At 56.7% G+C, this 17027-nt stretch overlaps 1 protein-coding gene across 1 annotated transcript; it reads right to left on the reverse strand.

Moving 5' to 3' along the window:
* Positions 1–725: 725 nt before the first annotated feature.
* CAMKV (CaM kinase like vesicle associated) lies at positions 726–13904 on the reverse strand. The gene is made up of 11 exons (XM_059387833.1): positions 13509–13904; positions 5126–5234; positions 4884–5015; positions 4629–4703; positions 4276–4414; positions 4019–4139; positions 3775–3850; positions 3541–3677; positions 3301–3379; positions 2978–3065; positions 726–2680 (listed from the first exon to the last, which is right to left on the reverse strand). Exons 2-11 carry the CDS (start codon positions 5218–5220, stop codon positions 2099–2101), a joined length of 1524 nt encoding a protein of 507 aa, XP_059243816.1. The 5' UTR covers positions 5221–5234; positions 13509–13904; the 3' UTR covers positions 726–2098.
* Positions 13905–17027: the final 3123 nt, after the last annotated feature.

Consider the following 17027-nt stretch of genomic DNA (forward strand, 5'->3'; position numbering starts at 1 on the left):
CCCTTTTATTGATTCCCACATCAGAGAAGTTATCTTTGGGGTCCTCCCTGAGAAAGAGCAGCATCCCTGGTGAATTCACCTGGACCAGTCAGGACTGGAACAAGTCTTCCTGGAAGTTTTCATGCTTAACAATTTTTAGCAGCATTACTACTTTCTCTACAGAAAAGAAACCTTATGTAGAGCCCCATGATCTAAAGCTGATTTTTTTCCACCTGAAGTAGACCCAGAGTGAAGTTCTTTGGGCCTATGTGGAAAGCACAGGCATTCTTCACAAGGGGGAGGAATTGACACAAACGGCAGCATAGAACCTTTGCGCACCGCCCACCGTGCACCCTCTCCCCAACCTAAGGAAGCCCACTTTGGCTATGGGCAAGGTCTCTCCCTATGGTGGCTGGTTCGTGGTGAGATTCAGTTGTATGCCTAAGTCAAGACAAGGGCTCCTTGTTCAATAGGACTTGTCAGAACAGCAGTCCAGAGATTTTTCCTTGGCACAAGCCCAGGTCAGGGGCCACCACCCAACGTGGATTTCTGGAGTCCAGAGGACCCGCCACCACAATCAAGGAACACACACAGTGGTAAAGAATGATCTGTACTCTCAGCCTAAGCAATCCTCATGGCACTTAGCAGACCTGTGAACCTGCTCCCAGCCTCTTCCCTCCCCATTGCCTTTCAGAGGCCCCTCCCCAGTAAGACAGAGGAAGCAAAGGCAAGAGGATGGCCAGAGGCTTTGGCAGGGTGACATTTATTTGCCAGGTTCAGCAGGCACACAGTTAGCCTACCAACCTTCATACACCAGAGCAGACCCACAGGCATGCAGGGAGGAGGGCAGGACTGCCACTGGAGTGCCGAGCGAAGGCCAGGACCAGTGTGGCTGCCTGCCCAAGCTGTGGTGGGGTCTGACAAAGGGCACCTGCCAGGAGCCTCCATCAGGAAAACTGGGGAGCCTTATTCCACTTTCTCATCCCAGGAAATGCAACTCAGCATAGCTCAGAGGCACCTGGGCCTCTCTCTCTAAGCCCTGACAGAAGGGGAAATGGGTCACAGACATGGGGGGAAGGGGGAAGTTCCTCTTTTATTTTTGAATTAGGAGAGCAGAAATTTGCCCCTGTGAAGGGCAAACCCCCAAATCAGACTATAGGACACTGCCATGCAGCAGGCCACCTGGGATGGAGACAACCGTAGCCGTAGCCTGAGGAACACCAACACCAACAGAGAAGAGCCAAGGGGTATCAGCCCTCCCTGTCTGGCTCAGGGTAAGGACCCAGCTAGGCCAGTGCCCTAGGTACTGCGCCTGCACACTGCCTTCCCGGTTTTCATTGTTCTCACATCCTGAACTGTTCCTTCTTCCCCTGACAGGCTTATGAAGCTCAGGGCACAGGGCAACCCACTGCAGAACCCAGGAGGGCAGGAAATAGCACAAGGGTATTGGTGGGAAATTTCCAGGAACAAAGGTGGACTTTTCTACCCTCCTACTCATTCTCTTTCACTTCTGAGGACCCCCAAAGCTACCAAGCAGTGCCCCCCACCATGCGACCAGTCTTTGTCTTAAAGTACACTGCCCTAGATTTATACATTCTCTCTACCAGCCTGTGTCCGTTCTTAGAGCAGCCCACATACCACAGGCACATACCTTCATGTGCAGGAGCCTAAGACCGCTGACAGGGCCTCGCTGGAGGACCAGCTCTCAGGGCAAGGCCACCCAAGTTTAGGGCCTGGGAGAGGATGGGGCCTGCAGGGCCTGCCTGGGGAAATCATGAGGCAAAAAAGGAAGGGGAAAGGGAGCAGGGACCTCCTGAATATCCCTAGAGCAGCATCCCGCAAGGAACAGAAACTGGTGAAGCTAGCGAAAGACAGAAAAGCCACAAGGAATCCATGCAGGGGCTGGGGCCGGTCCTGCCTCTGGCCTGCCCACCACTCACGCACATACACACAGGAGATGAGACTGCTCTCCCGTGGCCCCCAGACATGCCCCACACTGGGAGGCAGGGGCAGGAGGGGAGCAAGGGCATCATGCCAGTGACTCTTATGTACAGTGAGAAGCCCCTCATCCACTCTCCCACCCTCCTGCCCGCCCCCTATCCCACACCAGCCTGCTCACTCAGCTGGTCTCCTCCCTCCGAGACTCCTGGGCAAAGCCAGAAGCCTCTTCCCCTTTACTAGAGGGCGGGGCCTGGCCTGTTGTGCCCCCAGGGGCTGTGCTGTCCGGCTGGGCCAAAGCCGGCTCAGGGGTGGCAGCTGCCTTGGTGGCTGGTGTGACACTGCTTTGGGTGGTGGGCATAGTGCTCTCTTCCGTGGCTGGTGTGGCTCTCCCATCAGTGGCTGGAGTAACACTCCTATCAGTGGCTGGGGTGATGCTCCCATCGGTGGCTGGGGTGATGCTCCCGTCGGTGGCTGGGGTGACACTGCCGTCGGTGGCTGGGGTGACACTGCCATCGGTGGCTGGGGTGGCACTACGGTCTGCGGGGCCTATATCATCGCTCTTTGTGGCAAGAGCAGCAGCACCCGCTATGGCTGAGGTGGCACTGCCCCCAAGGGCTGGGGCAGCCCCACTTGCAGCTGCGACCCCACCTGCAGCACCAGCGGCGGCAGTGTCTGTGGCTGGGGCGGACTGGGCTGTCGCTGTGCCGGACTGCTCCGGTGCGCGGAGCCGCTTCATGAGGGTGGTCACTCGGACAGCCTTCTGAAAGGAGGGCAGCGGAGAGAGGCCCGGAGTGAGGCTTACAGAAGCCAGATCTGTTCCTTGGCAAGAGTCAAAGCCAGATCTTTCTGAGCCAAAGCCTCAGACTACCCCAGGGGAGCAGGCCAGGGACCCAGCTGTTCACACACCCACTTAAGGCAGTGACAGTGGCTACAGCCACAACCAATGGCTGAAGAAATGCTTTTGTGTGGCTGCAGGGGTGTGATACAAGTAAGACACTGTGTGTGCCAGAAGGAGCTCTTGGGATCAGTCCAGGAAAGGGAGTCATCCAAGTCTTACCTTCCACTTAGCCCTGGCAAAGTTCTTTTCAATCTGGGCACAGACCCCATCCTTGATGTTCTTGTCGGAAGCAGCATTGCCAGAAATCCTAGAAAGGGTGCAAGTGCATCTGGATCTGAGGGGGTAGAGGCCTTCATGGAAATTGCCCAGCCCTCTTCTCTTAAGATCCAGAGGTTACCAGGCAGGTCCTCTGGGCTGGGCCCAAGTTCTGGGCACCCCCAGCCCCTACTCAAAGCCTCATGGATGGGGGCTACTAGATGCCAGGAGGACAGAGGCCAAGGGAAACCTGGCCTCTCCTTCTGTCCTCCATGGGCCCTGCTCACCACTCATGGGAGATGGCCTCTTCTGCGGTGATGCGCTGGTCTTGCTCCACCTCCATCAGCCTTGTTACCAGGTCTTTGGCTGGGGACAAAGCCAGGGAGAGGCTAGGCATGCGCACCTCGTCTCACTGTCTAGGGGTGATGTATGGGCTGGGAGGTAGGAGCAGAGTCCGGCAGAGAAGGCTGAGAGCAGGTCCCCCACACCAACCCTTCCCTTTACCCACACGCTGGGCACCTCCTCACCCGCCTGTGAAATATCATCCCAATATGGAGAGTCAAATTCATAGTCGCCAGCCAGGATCTTGCGGAAGAGGTTCTTGTCGTGGTTCTCATAGTCATCTTCCTCTACCTCCTCGTAGAAGGGTGGGTTCCCTGAAAGCCTGCATGAGAGTCAAAGGGCAGGTTCACCCAGGAAGGCCATGGGCACAGGACCCCACCGGCCTGACTGAAAGCCTGTGTGCCTGCCCATTCACTCACAGGATGTACATGATGACTCCAATGGCCCAGCAGTCCACAGGGCGTCCATACCGCTGCCGCCCTACCACCTCCGGGGCTGCAAACACAGCGTCCACCGGCTGGTCAGTATCAGGCCTGGCGAGGCCTGGGACCACTCACACCCACTTCCTGGGCTAGAGACTTCCTCAGTCCCATCCCCCGCCCCACCCAGAGCCACTCCTTGAAGGCTGTCTCCCACACTGCCCCTGCCCCACCCCCTGCTTGCCCAGGTACTCGGGAGTCCCACAGGGCTCCTTGATGAGGCCATTCTCTAGCTTAGCCAAGTGGAAGTCACTGATGACGATCTTTGAGTTCTTCAGCCGATTGTAGTAAACCAGGTTCTCCAGCTGCTCCGGGCAGGAATGACATGGGGGTGGGCAGGGAAAAACTCCGTGAGGACCCCAGAAGCTAGACAAAGACCCCAAGGTGCTGCCCACCTGCCCCTCAAGGATGTCTGCCCTCACACCCAGTCCCTGGCCTCACCTTGAGGTTCCTGTGCACTATCTTGAGTGAGTGCAAGTAGGCCACGGCCTCCAGGACCTGCCGCACCACGTTGCTCGTGTCTCGCTCCGAGTAGTAACCCTGGTCCAGGATCCAGTCAAACACCTCCCTCCCCGTGGCCCTGAGGGACACCAGCCCCTGAGCCCGGCGTGGGCAGGATCGGGGGTGGGGCAGGAGTACTCGGGCAGGCTGCCTACACCAGGGAGCCGGCTGGGCAAGGCACAGGGACCCAGGACCCCAAGGGTCTGCAAAGGGGGCTTTCCCTGGTTGCAGAGGGCAGAGGAGATAAAGGCCCCAGGGACTGAGGAATCCTGGGACCCCAGGCCCACACTCACAGCTCCAGGAAGATGAAGTACTCCTTACGGGTCACAAACACATCCACCAACTGTAGGATGTTGGGATGCTTCACCCTGGCAACAGGGAGGGGGGCCAACCTCTCTCTTAGGGCTGGGCAAACCCCTGAGAGGCTCTACCTCCACTGTGGGCCATGGCAAACTGGCCAGAGGCTGGTACTGCTTGAGGCCACCTGCCCTTGCAACCCTTCTCTGCTACCTCATATGGCCCCCCCCACCCCTAAGCCTCACACTCACATCTTGAGGATGCCTATCTCGTTCTTGGCTGCCTTCCGCACCTTGCGGCCGTCCCGCTTCTGGAACTTCTTGCAGGTGTGCAGCTTGCCTGTCGTCTTGTCCTTGGCCCGGAAGATCTCACAGAACTCCTCACTGCAGCCGGCAAGCACCCCACTCAGCCCCGGCCCCAGGGTGGGCTGTCCTCTGCTCCCCTCTCACCAGCCCTTGCCCACCCATCCTCGACCACCAGATCCAGCACTCACGTCTTGATGACCTGTCCCAAATCATATCTGTCAGTCACCTCCGACGGCTGGTTATAGTTCTTCTTGTCGCCCAGAGTCACACACCCAAACGGCATTGCCGGGCTCGGAGCTGCAGGCAGGATGGAGGCTGGCTCAGCAGAACCACAACATGGAAGCTTCTCCCCGAAACACAGAGGATGCCCCTGGGAAACCCCAGCCTGGCTCAGGCCAAGCAAGGGGCAGAGACTGCACTAGAAAGGGCTAGAGGCTGGTCAGGCACCCATCCCTGCTTTTCTGGTCATGGGTCTTACCAGTCGGCTCAGCTGCCTGGTTACAGCAGCCCCCACTTAGGAAAAACATATTAAGCTGCCATAGCATGGAATCATTTTGTACTGTATGCATTCAACAACAACAACAAAAACATTCGCCAAATGATTTCCGTACATTTCAGCTCTTACCCAGCTGAAGGGGCTACAACCACCCGCCAAGCAGATAGCCACCTCTGAAAGTCTGAAGATACCAAGTGTTGGCAACGACACGGAGAACATGAGCGCGGCTGGCGGCGGCCAAGTCTCTCCTTTGGCAAACACTTTGGTCAAACCGATAAAGTTGACCGTGCCCCCTCAAACCAGCATTTGCACTGCAAAATCTAGGCTCTACAGAAATATACACATTGAAGCAGCAGGCCACTCAGACAGGAGCACTCATAGTGGCAACAGTCGTCATTGTCCCTAACTGGAAACGGCCCTCAGAGCCACCAGCAGCAGGATGTAACATGGCACAGTCACACAACGGAATATTAACACAGCAATGGAAATGAAGGAGCTACAGATCTACCCGATCACGCGGTGGATCTCGTCAACATAGCATCAAGTGAAAAAGACACAAAAGAGTACACAGGGTATGATCCTATCACTTACTTATAGAGTTCAAAACATGCAGAACTAACCTGTACTGTGTACAGGTGTATACAAACATTCTGGTGAAACTTTTTTTTTTTTTTAAGATTTCATTCATTTATTTGACAGAGAGAAAGAGAGATCACAAGTAGGCTGAGAAGCAGGCAGAGAGAGAGGAGGAAGCAGGCTCCCCACCCAGCAGAGAGCCCGATTGCAGGGCTCGATCCCAGGACCCTGAGATTATGACCTGAGCCGAAGGCAGAGGCTTAACCCACTGAGCCACCCAGGGGCCCACTGGTGAAACTATTAAAAAAAAAAAAAGGCTAGGAAGTAAGTACCACAAGTCCTTCTGGAAAGAGAGCAATTGGGATTGAGTCAGGACATGGGGAGATTCTGGAGGGCTGGTTTCTGAACCTGAGTGGTGGTTTCACAGGTTTCTGTTTTATAATAATTAGTAAAAATGTGGGACGCCTGGGTGGCTCAGTTGGTTAAGCAGCTGCCTTCGGCTCAGGTCATGATCCCGGCGTCCTGGGATCGAGTCCCACATCGGGCTCCTTGCTCCACGGGGAGCCTGCTTCTCCCTCTGACTCTGCCTGCCACTCTGTCTGCCTGTGCTCGCTCTCGCTCTCTCTCTCTGACTAAATAAATTAAAAAAAAAAAAAAAAAAGTAAAAATGTACATACAAGGTGAGGGCACATTTTTAGATTCTTGTTATATTTCACAATTTTATTTTTTTAAAGGATTTTTATTGATTTGATATAAAGAGACAGAGTGAGAGAGGGAACACAAGCAGGGGAGTGGGGGAGGGAGAAGCAGGCTTCCATGCTGAACAGGGAGCCTGATGCAGGGCTCAATCCCAGAAGCCTGGGATTATGACCTGAGCCAAAGGCAGATGCTTAACAACTGAGCCACCCAGGCGCCCCATATTTCACAATTTTAAAATGTTAATAAAAATCATGGCCATCCTGGGGCACTTGGATGGCTCAGTCACTTAAGTGTTCAACTCTAGGTTTTGGCTCAAGTCAGGGTCATGGGATCAAGCCCTCGAGTTGGGCTCCGTGCTCAGCGCAGTCTCCTTGGCATTCTCACTCCCTCTCCCTTAGCCCCTCCAGCTCGTGCTCTCTCTAATGAATAAATAAAATCTTTCAAAAAAATTACGGCCATCCGTATGAAAGAATACTTGGTAGTTATTACAAAGAATATAGTAGCAAAATGTGCTGTGGTCGGACAGTTTCTGAGATGTTAAATGGAAAAGTAAGGAACACAATGATGGGTCAAGGGTGCTGCTATTTGGGTAAATTTTTTAAAGTTTATATACCAGTGTATACTCACAGACTCAATTCTGGAAAGACATCTAAGGAAATCAGAGTGCTCTCTGGGGCAAATTTATATCTTTTATTACTTTTCTGTTAGAATTTTTTCTACAGGGGCATCTGGGTGGCTCAGTCATTTAAGCATCAGCCTTCAGCTCTGGTTGTGACCCCAGCCAGGGTCCTAGGATTGAGCCCCGTGCCAGGCTCTCTGCTTAGCAGGGTGTCTGCTTCTCCCTCTGCCCTCTGCCTCTGACTGCTTTCCGCTTTCTCCCTTGCGCTCAAGCTCTCTCTCCCTCTCTCATATAAATAAAATCTTTAGGGAAAAAAAAGAATTTTTACGGGGCGCCTGGGTGGCTCAGTGGGTTAAAGCCTCTGTCTTCGGCTTGGGTCATGGTCTCAGGGTCCTGGGATCGAGCCCCGCATCAGGCTCTCTGCCCCGCAGGGAGCCTGCTTCCTCCTCTCTCTGCCTGCCTCTCTGCTTACTTGTGATCTCTCTCTGTCAAATAAATAAATAAAATCTTTAAAAAAAAAAAAGAATTTTTACTACGATTACCTTTATTGATTTAATAAATGTTGTATTTAGGCTTAGTGCTTGGAGAGTTTCCTCAGAAAGAGAACCCCCATTTGGGTGGAAGTGAGGCAAGGTTTTGAGGAAAAAATGGCATCAGGGCTGGGCCTTAGAGAGGAAGGATCTTCCAGGAGGCATGCCGGAGTAACGGTCTGGAAAAGCTAGACAAGCTTGCCAGTGCCTCGGCACTGGGGCCTACAGGAGACCTGGCCAGTCAGGCCCAGTGCACAGGTCCCTGGTCAGAGGTGGGTGTTCCAGGCACAAAGGCAGGCACTCTGGCACCTTGGGCACGAAACCCGTGGGTCTGCAATGCTGCTCACTCCATCCTCTCATGTGGTGCTGGGGGGCCTATCTCCCAGCACCCCAAAAAAAGGGTACTCACAGCTCTTGCTGGAGGTCAACTTTAGGAGGAAAGCTGGTGACAGTGTCTGGACCTCCATAATGCCCAGTCAATGTGACTCTGGGGCCACGGCACAGCTCTGCACTAAGGCCGCCTGCACACTGCTCGGCCTCTGCTGACTGTGCATATTCTCTCCACAGAGGAGCGCTGGCTGTGCACTGGGCCCGGCCTGTGGCCTTGACCACCTAACCGCTCCTCTACCTGGAGTCACTCCCAGCTACAGGAGGAAATGGAGAGGGGAGGAAGCCATCCCCAGAGGTAGCAGCTTGGGTCACAGCCACTCTGCCAGCTGGGATCAAAGGCCAGGACCCACACGAGCCCCGTGGCCAGCACTGGCTTTTGCCGGCTTCCTCTCAGGCGGAGGCCACCCACTTCCCAGGGGTCATATTCCCCGAAGTTTTGCCTCAAATCTGCCTTCAGGATTAAGGAACAAATTCCATCATTCCCTCCTCTGGGTTGTTTGGGCTCAGGGAGAGCAAATGCATTTCATCGGTGTGATTTAAGCCAGGGCTTAAGCCATCTTGTGAGGCACTGCAGAGGCAAACAAGAGAAGCTTTGAAGATCGTCCCCGACTGCGTGTCTTTGCCACCATGGTCACAGCCCTGCTCCTGCGTCTGCCGGAGAGGAGCATGTGGCTGGAATCCCACACTCACAGCTGAGAGCAGAGGCACAGCCACCCACCACTGCCGGCCACCCATCTCTATGCCCTAACAATCTGGGGGAGGGGGTCCATAACAGTCCCTCAATGGCTCTAAGGCACGGCCATTCCCTTTCCAGGCTAGAATCCAAGGACCGCTTACCGGGCGGGAGGGTGGTACCTTAGCCTGCATTGGTAGGGGGGGTGGGTATGGGGGGTGCAGGAAGCTGGGAGGAACCTATGTCTCAGCCCTGTTGGCTTTGCTTACACCGTTCCTGGTGGCAGGAATGCCCTTCCCCCAAAGCCTCCATCAGTATCCTATTTGTCACGGCAGAGTTATTTATAACGTAAAAAAAAAAATCAGCAACTACCTAAAATCCAACAACAGGTGACTCGCCAGCTCAGCTGTGTCCATTCAGTGGCAGGGAGCGTGGGCCCTGGCGACAGCCCTGCCCACCTTGGCCTCCCTGCGAAGCAGCCTCCACATGAGCTAGGTGTCCAGACAAGGGCTTAATCTGTTTCCTCTTTCATTGTGATTTCTGACATTATAAGGCTGTTGGCGCAACAAATCCTCTAAAATGATCCTGATGTTCCCGACTCAAAACGGCCCTTCTCTGCGATACCTTTCCACAAGCTCCACCTCCCCCCCCACCCCAGCTCCACCAGCTCCTTGCTCTGCCGCGTGGCGGGGGAGGTTTTGTCTATGCCCATGCCTGATCTTGCCCGCGGCCATGCATATGCACTTGTGCCCACAAGATCCCAGGGTTGGTCTTGCAGTCTGTCTCCCACCACTGAAATCCAGGCCTCTGCTCACAGTCACATCAGCCTGGATCCCCGTCCTAAAACCTCAAAAATGCATGGCTTGGGAGGGGGCAGATCTGCCTCTCCCCCTACCATGGGGCCCCTGATTGCCGCCAGTACCGCTTCTGCTCACCAGTCTAATGCACTCATCTGTCTCCACCCCCAACCTAGCCCCAGGGCAAAGAAAGGAGAAAAGGGGTCCCCTCCATCCTCACCCACTCCACCATCTGCTACCCACTGCTGCTGCCTGGGAGGCTGCTGGTGGACGCACCAAGCCCCTGGCACCTGCTGGCAACAAAGGGGGCCCTGGCCCCAAAGCTGGGAGGAGCAGTCAAGGGACAGCTTCAAGAACAGTGGAAGGCCAGGCAGAAAGGGGTTTGCTTCTCACCCCCACGGCTCAGACAGCCCAAACCCGATACCCAACAATGAAGAGCTCTCCTCCCATTGACGTAGGACCCAGACTGTGCCTTGGGTCCACATTGGGACATGGGAGGGCACAACAAATCTTGTAAAATGATCCCATAGCGCCCGTTTCCCTAGAGACATGGCTCCTTCCATTTTCTGCAGAGAAACAGTGTGCACGGGGGGCTGTCCAGAGAGAGCTTGGGGGAAGTGCAGAGCCTGGCACTGCCAGTGCCCTCCAGCTGACTCGAAGGGTGCCTGAGGGCCAAGCGCTCCCCAGTTACTGCTTGCTCCTCGGGTCTGACCCCTGGGCTTTGGGCAATCGAGCCTCAGGCAACCCTGAGGGAGCCTCTGCCTGTTGGTGGCCTGGTAATAAAGGGTCCCCTAGGGGCCCTGCTGTAGCCTTAAGCAAGTCTGGCTCCAGAGGTCCTGCGGTCCTGCATTGGAGTCCTGTCCCTTCCTCCACTGGGGTCATCGTGGCTCAGGCCCCACCATTCAGAGCCATAAACAAGTTTCCTGTTGCCCTGGTCTTCTCCCATGTGGAGTAAATCTTGGGAGGCCAGGAGGGGCCCAAGAGGCCTCCAGCTACCTCCCAACAACTGTGGGCAACACCTCCCGATTTAGTGGCAGCTGTGAACACCAGCCTTCAGGTACCCCCTCCTCTTCCCTGCCCTTTTCTCTCAGGGACTGGGACTGGGTTTCCTACTGCAAAGGACATGCCTAGGCCCAAGCCTTGCCTGGCCCATAGCTGAAGTCTCACTGTAAAGATGGCAGGGGGCAGAGGGAATAGAGACTTCATTCTCAGGGTCTGAGGTGTCAGGAGGCAGAACCAAGTTTCTAGCCCATTGCCCTGGGACAGGGGCAGGGGAGTTGTCCTGGCTGGCCGCAGGTGCTAGTCAAATCACGATCCGCAATTTCTGCTGTTGACTCTCTCCCATCTAATGATGGAGTAAGGAGAGGGGGGCCTCTCCAGTCTCGGTGGTGGGCATACAATCCAGTGCTGTGTCCAGAAAGCTCAGCCTTGAACTTGGCATGCCAGAGGTAAGAGCCAACTGGCTCCTCCTAGGCACCGGAGATCCCAGTCTTTGAACCCCTAAAGAAAAATCCACTTGGGTCCCTGTTTCCCCTGTGAGTGGAGGAGGGAAATGAAGGGGAAGTCCCCAGAATAAGGGACTGCTATGGTGATGAAAGTTTTGAAACAAAGGGAAGGGGAATGGGAGAGGTATTAGCCAAACCCCTTGTCCAAGAATCCCCTAAGACTGGCCTGACTCCTTCCCCATGGGTTCTATGACCTGGCCCCATCAAGGAAGGGGAGATGGGTGAATTGAGAGACCTTAGAAAAGAGAGAGGGGCAGGGACGGAGAGGGACAAAGGCAGAAACTGTGATGGAAGGGGAGCAAAGAGGTGACAATGAAAAGGACACAGGCACAATGACACAGGAGGGGAAGGTGGGTAGGGGGTTCTGAAGGGGCCCATGGGTGTCCAGCAGAGCCCTAAGTCCCCCACAGCCATGTGCTCTGAACACCTGGGCCAGGAGCTGCCCGTGGTTCCTGGACCTTTGACACTGAACCCTTCTGTATGCCTCAGATATGCATTGGACTTGGTGTGGGAGGCACAACCGTGGCCTGAGAGAAGAGGTCAGCTGTTGCAGTCCCCTCAGAACAATTCCACAGCCCCTATCCCAGTTATCAGGCAGCTTAGATAAGTAAGGCCTGTCCATCATGTGGAGGGCACAAGTGCGGTGGGGGAAATGAAGCTGAGAGACCTGGCTGCTTCTCTTTCTAGCCCCTCCTCTCAGCCGGCCCAGCCCTGCCTAGACTCCCCAGCCACACCCCCCCTTGTCCCTGTCCTCCCTAGGCCTTGGGTCCCTTGGGCCCCTCTTGCAGTTCAGCCTAATTTCCTGTTGCAGCCGTCCCCCTTTCCAACAGTGGATCCTGTTGGAGGAGCCAGAAACAGCACCCTAAACAACCCAGAAACAACTGCACAGCACCGACCCCCTGCCTCAGTTTCCCAAGATAGAGATCATGGACTCTGCAGCCTTCTCCCAAGGCAAGGACTGACCATCTGCCAGTGAGTGATAGCCAGAACTTGGGCTGGAGAGGAGGGTCAGCAGCAGATATGGGAAAGGCAGCCTTTGGCACCTGGGGGTCCACACCAAATGCTGTAAAAGAAAGGCAGAGAGACCTCTGCCCCACTCCTGGGACCCAGACTGACACAGAGGTGAGGAGAGACACCAGTTCCCCAGCTAAGGAAACTGGGGTCCAGCAGGTGGCTAAAACTCCACTAGGAAGGTGAGGTGGGGGAGGGGGAGAACCAGGTCTCTCTGGGTGGTCCTGGGGGCCACAGGAGTCTGGGCTTCAGAGTGGAGCAGCAGGACAGGGGCTGGACTGCTGCAGACTAAGCTTCTGGTGAAGGATAGAGGGCCCTACTCCCCACAAGGAAACCTGGCAGAGCAGGCTCTGTCTAGGGGGTGCGGACAAAAGCAGTTTGGCAGAGCTATGGGGGGCTGGGAGAGCCTAGGGTCTCTGCCAGGCATTACAGGCGGGGGAAGGCAGAAATTCATTTGTTCATTGTCCACTCCCCTACTTCCCCAGCCCGGACCCGGCTCCCCATCGTGGTGCCACCGTGACCCCCTTCCCCAGCGCTGCTGACTCGCCCCCGCTGGCACAGCAACACACATGCGGGAGGCACACGTGTGAGCACCAAGCCCCGCACCTCCCAGCTGAAACATGTGCGTCCCCTACCCCCACCGCGCAGCGTTGAGACGGGGACCCGAGCCCCCCGCTGGCCCCCACGTTTAGGCAAGACAACAGGATCTCGGCTAGGGGGCTGCTGGGCCCCAGGGGCTTGCAGCCTCCTCCCCCACCCCGCGGCAGCCCCGCCCAGCCCCCTTCAGGTTGTCGCCCATAAAGAACTCTCCGTTGTCATGGAAATTAGTGACTGCTTAGCGGGAGGAAGGGGACCCAGGGGCAGTTGGGAGGGGTTGAAGGCGGCCCCGGGAGTCAGGAGGGTCGGCTCAGCCCTCGACCCCTACCCCCTTGGGGCACCAAAATTGTTCGAGGGTTAAGGTTTTCACAATTAGTAGCCCAGCGAGACGGGGGGCGGGGGTGGGGAGGGCAGGGAGGGGAGATTCGCCTGGACCCGAGTCTCAGAGGCTTCCCCTGGGACCCCCGAGCCGTCCGAGGTGACGGGGAACTTTAAACCTAACCCCGCACGCCGACCCCCGGATTTGCAAATCCCGCCTGTTCTGCCCCCGCTGGGACCCCAAGCCCTCGAGGAGCCCCCGCGCGCTGTAGGATCCGAACCTTGAGTCAGAGACCCAATCCCCCAAGACCCCCAGAACGTGCGTTCGGGGGCGCCCCCCCAGCGCGGCCCGCCCCGCACCTGCAGCGCCGGTCGGTCACACGGAGGAAGCGATCGCGTGTTCAGTGGGGCGCCGAGGGCTCCGGGGGCGGCGGGCAGAATCCGCTCCGGGCACGCGGGGCAGACGCGGCGCCAGCTGCAGCCGCTTCGGCTCGCAAACCTCCAGCATCTCCCGCCGCTCGCCAGCATCGGATTCGCACCCGGGGCCGGGGGCGGGCTGGGGGGCGGGGCCTCCCTCAGCCGGCTCCGCCCCGGCCCTGGCGGAGCCTGAGGCCAGAATCCCACTCTGAGGGGGGCGGACAACGGGTGGCCGCGAGTCCGGGAGCTGTGGCCTGCCCGGCGCCGGCCAGGCTCCCAAAGACTCCCTCAGGCTTTCGGACTGACCGGGCAAGAGGGCCCGAGGGGCCTTTTTTCGCCCCTGAGAGGGAGCCGGGAGCAGAAGGTGTGGGAAAAGACTGAGCCCTGGAGCTGAACAGGAATCTCTTAGCAGGTGGTAGTCCCCAGGGGACCAGCGCTCTGCCTAGCTCCCAAAACCCGACCCAAAGGGCGGAACCGACTTACAAGAACAAAGTGGGCAGTCGCCAGGGCAAGCTGCGTTATAGACTGGCATTCCCTAGCTAGGAATAGTAAACATAGGGGTGAGTGTGTGTGCACGTGGTCAAGGAGGGCTCCCGACCGTGGTAGCAGAACCTCCTATCCCCTGCCTCCTGCCCCCTTCAGCCTTTCTCATCCCCAAGTCCCAGCCAAGGCGGCTAGTCTGGTCCGCCCCACCCTGCTGAGCACTGATTTTCCCAGCCTATAAAAGTCACCTATGACATGGTGTGGATTCTACTTTCTTTCCAGTACAAACAGCAGCAGCAGCCCAGGCTGGGATGTGGGGATACAGGAGAACTCTTGCACCAAAGGTGTCCACCAGGCCTGTCCTCTGATGGGAGAGAGCTGAGAATGGTGAGGAGGAAGCCTGGAAGTCTGTCCTCAGCCATTTCTCTGTCCTTTGTTAGGGAGGCACAGGGACCCAGTGCCTGCCCCTCCTTCCTTACAGGCGCTGAGGACCTTCCTGAGTCCCATGTCTGAAGGCCTGACAGGCTTCTTGGTCCCTGGAGCTGGCTTCCAGCTCACTCCAAACCACCCAGGGAGTCTTCTGACCCCATTCAGGGAGGGAGGTCATCTCCAAGCCTGGGATGTTGAGTGAGTCTTCCCTGCATGGTTCCCTGTGGCTGCTCACAGGAGTGACTGCTCCAGTGAGGAAGTTGGGGCTGACTCTGGGAAGGCTGGCCTGAGTTATGACCACTGAACTCAGGCCCCTCAGTACTTCCCCAGACAAGAGTGTCAAAGGGCCCTTCACATCCTTCCCTGGCTTTGGGTCACTTCTTGCAGGCCAGATAGATGACACCTCTGGGGCCCTCTGGGCTCTGGGTGGTCTCAGTCACAGCAGCGACCCCACCACTGGATATAGGAATTCCTGACAGGCGGAGGCTGTGTTTCATCTCAGTCTGCTCAGTTCATGTCTGCAGAATGAATGAATGGCCTGGCACTCAGTCCTTCCCGTGGTCCGCCCAGTGTCCCCGAAGCACTGTTTTTCTGAGATGTATCGTGCAGCTGAGCCTTGGCCTGCCAACCCTGCACATGTGACACACATTTTCTATCTTTCCTGAAGGTCATGGCTATCTAGGCACGGACAAGCTGGGCCGAGGAGAAGCTGAAATGGGGGATTTTAGAGGCAGGGGAAGAGGTGGTTCGCTAGAGCCCTGCCTGCTGCTGGCAGTGCTCCACCTCTCCTCGGTCGTGTGCACATTCCATGTGCCTGTGGCTGAGTGCACGTGGTGGGGTGTGTGTGTACACGTGCGAGTGTGTCTGTGTATGTGCATGCGTGCACTCTCATGCTGGAGGAGATGGCAGGAGCACCGTGCGTGCGGTGATGCCCAGTGGCACGTGTGTCTGCGTTCTGTGTGCATCCAGCCGTGCTGGCTTGCGTGTGCACATGGACACAGTTGCCAGTCCCTGGAGACCCTGGTCCCTGGAGCCTCCGGTCCCCTTCTGGCCTGACACAAGCCTCAGGACCGTGGAAGCTGAATCAGGGCGTGAAAGCTGGATGGGGAAAGAGGCTGGGCCTGCCTAAGGGCTGGCAGTAGGCTACCCTACATCCTGGGCTATTTCCAGCCACCCCACCCAGGACAGCCCTTCACTCTCCTCTTTGAGGGAGAGCCAGGTCTTGGCCCTTTGTGGAGAGAAAAACCCAAGGATGAGAACCCAGGGTTGGGACCAGGACCTGGCTTGATCCTCAGCCCCCAGTCTGGGAGGGAGACACAGGCAGGATAGGGTTTTGGTGTCTTCACTTCATTCGCCCTCCGGCCGCCCTCTGGGTAGGAAGTAGCCGTACCAGCTGGATGCCATCCTCTCAGCTCTACTAGGCCATGGACTGGGCCCACGTGGAACGTTAGTCCTACCTCTGCTATTCAGAGCTAGACCCAGTCATGGCCCACAGCTTCTAGCCACTCCCCCTGGCCAGAGAAATGACACATGGTCCTTTAGGATAGGGCAAAGCCTGGAAAAAGAGCAGGCGCAGTTGGCATTGGCATTGTCCAGTAGCCTCTCTGAGGACCTCCTGAGGAAGCCTGTGCCCTAGGCGCCCTGCGGGTGGGAGGAGGAGGCTGAGAAAGAGAAGGGATCCCGAGGTTGAGAGTTCTGGCTCCCACCAGAGCGAGGCAGTCAGAGAGGCAGGATAAAGTGTGAGCCTCTCTCCACAGAGCCTACAAAGCCGGCCAGATCTCAAGGCTCAGCTTACGTCGTTCCACCCACCCAGGACCCAGGACTTCTCTGCCACCCCACCATGACCCTGACTTCCTGCCCCAGGGTGCCAAAGGCCAGCACTCCCATACCCTCGTAATTTGACTGGCCCGCAGCAGCATAGAGCTCTAGCTGAAGTTCAGATTTTAGGGGGCACCTGCATTACCAGGCTAGCTCCCCCAAGAAGCCCAAACTTTGACAGGTACCCTCCCTTGGGGGCAACAAATGCTCCAGGTCCCCAGCATCTTTGGAACTGTTAGGCTGTTGTCCACATTGCTCTCCTCAGCCCCGTGTAGAGGGCCCAAGATGGAGGAGGCCGAGCAGTCTTTTCCTGGGGAGCAAGGGGAGGGGGCTGTTCCCCCCCTTCATGACTCACTCCAGGCTGTGTGGGTTATTACATTATGTTTGAAATTGCCATGGCAACCAGCTGGCAATCAAGGGTAATTGCACTTGTCGCCAGGGCAACGGGGCAAAACCCACAGCAGCCACTGTCTGTGGTTGCCCTTGGGGTGCAGTAAAGGTCAGGCTAGACCACAGCCAGTGCCAGCAGAGGGCCTCTGAGGTTCTCTGAAAAGGACAGGATTGCTAGGCCCCATGGAGTTCCCATGTGTGGAGGCAGGGTGTGCCTTGGGAGTTCCAGGGCCAGCCTCCACCCCTGACTCCACAACCAGCCTCTCTGCCCTTCCCCATACCATCCTGTGTCTAAAACACACCACAGTGCTCCAAGTCAGCAGAACAAGAACTTTTATGCGC

This window comes from Mustela nigripes, chromosome 2 (assembly GCF_022355385.1).
Source record: "Mustela nigripes isolate SB6536 chromosome 2, MUSNIG.SB6536, whole genome shotgun sequence".
Lineage (NCBI taxonomy): Eukaryota > Metazoa > Chordata > Mammalia > Carnivora > Mustelidae > Mustela > Mustela nigripes.

Excerpts from the sequence above, each read along its gene's own strand:
- CAMKV (XM_059387833.1), bottom strand. The coding sequence starts at position 5,220 with ATGCCGTTTGGGTGTGTGACTCTGGGCGACAAGAAGAACTATAACCAG. Across the intron at positions 4,704-4,883 it reads GAGATAGGCATCCTCAAGAT|GGTGAAGCATCCCAACATCC; the intron begins GTGAGTGTGAGG and ends CCCTGTTGCCAG. Across the intron at positions 3,678-3,774 it reads GGAGTCATCATGTACATCCT|GCTTTCAGGGAACCCACCCT; the intron begins GTGAGTGAATGG and ends ACTCTCATGCAG.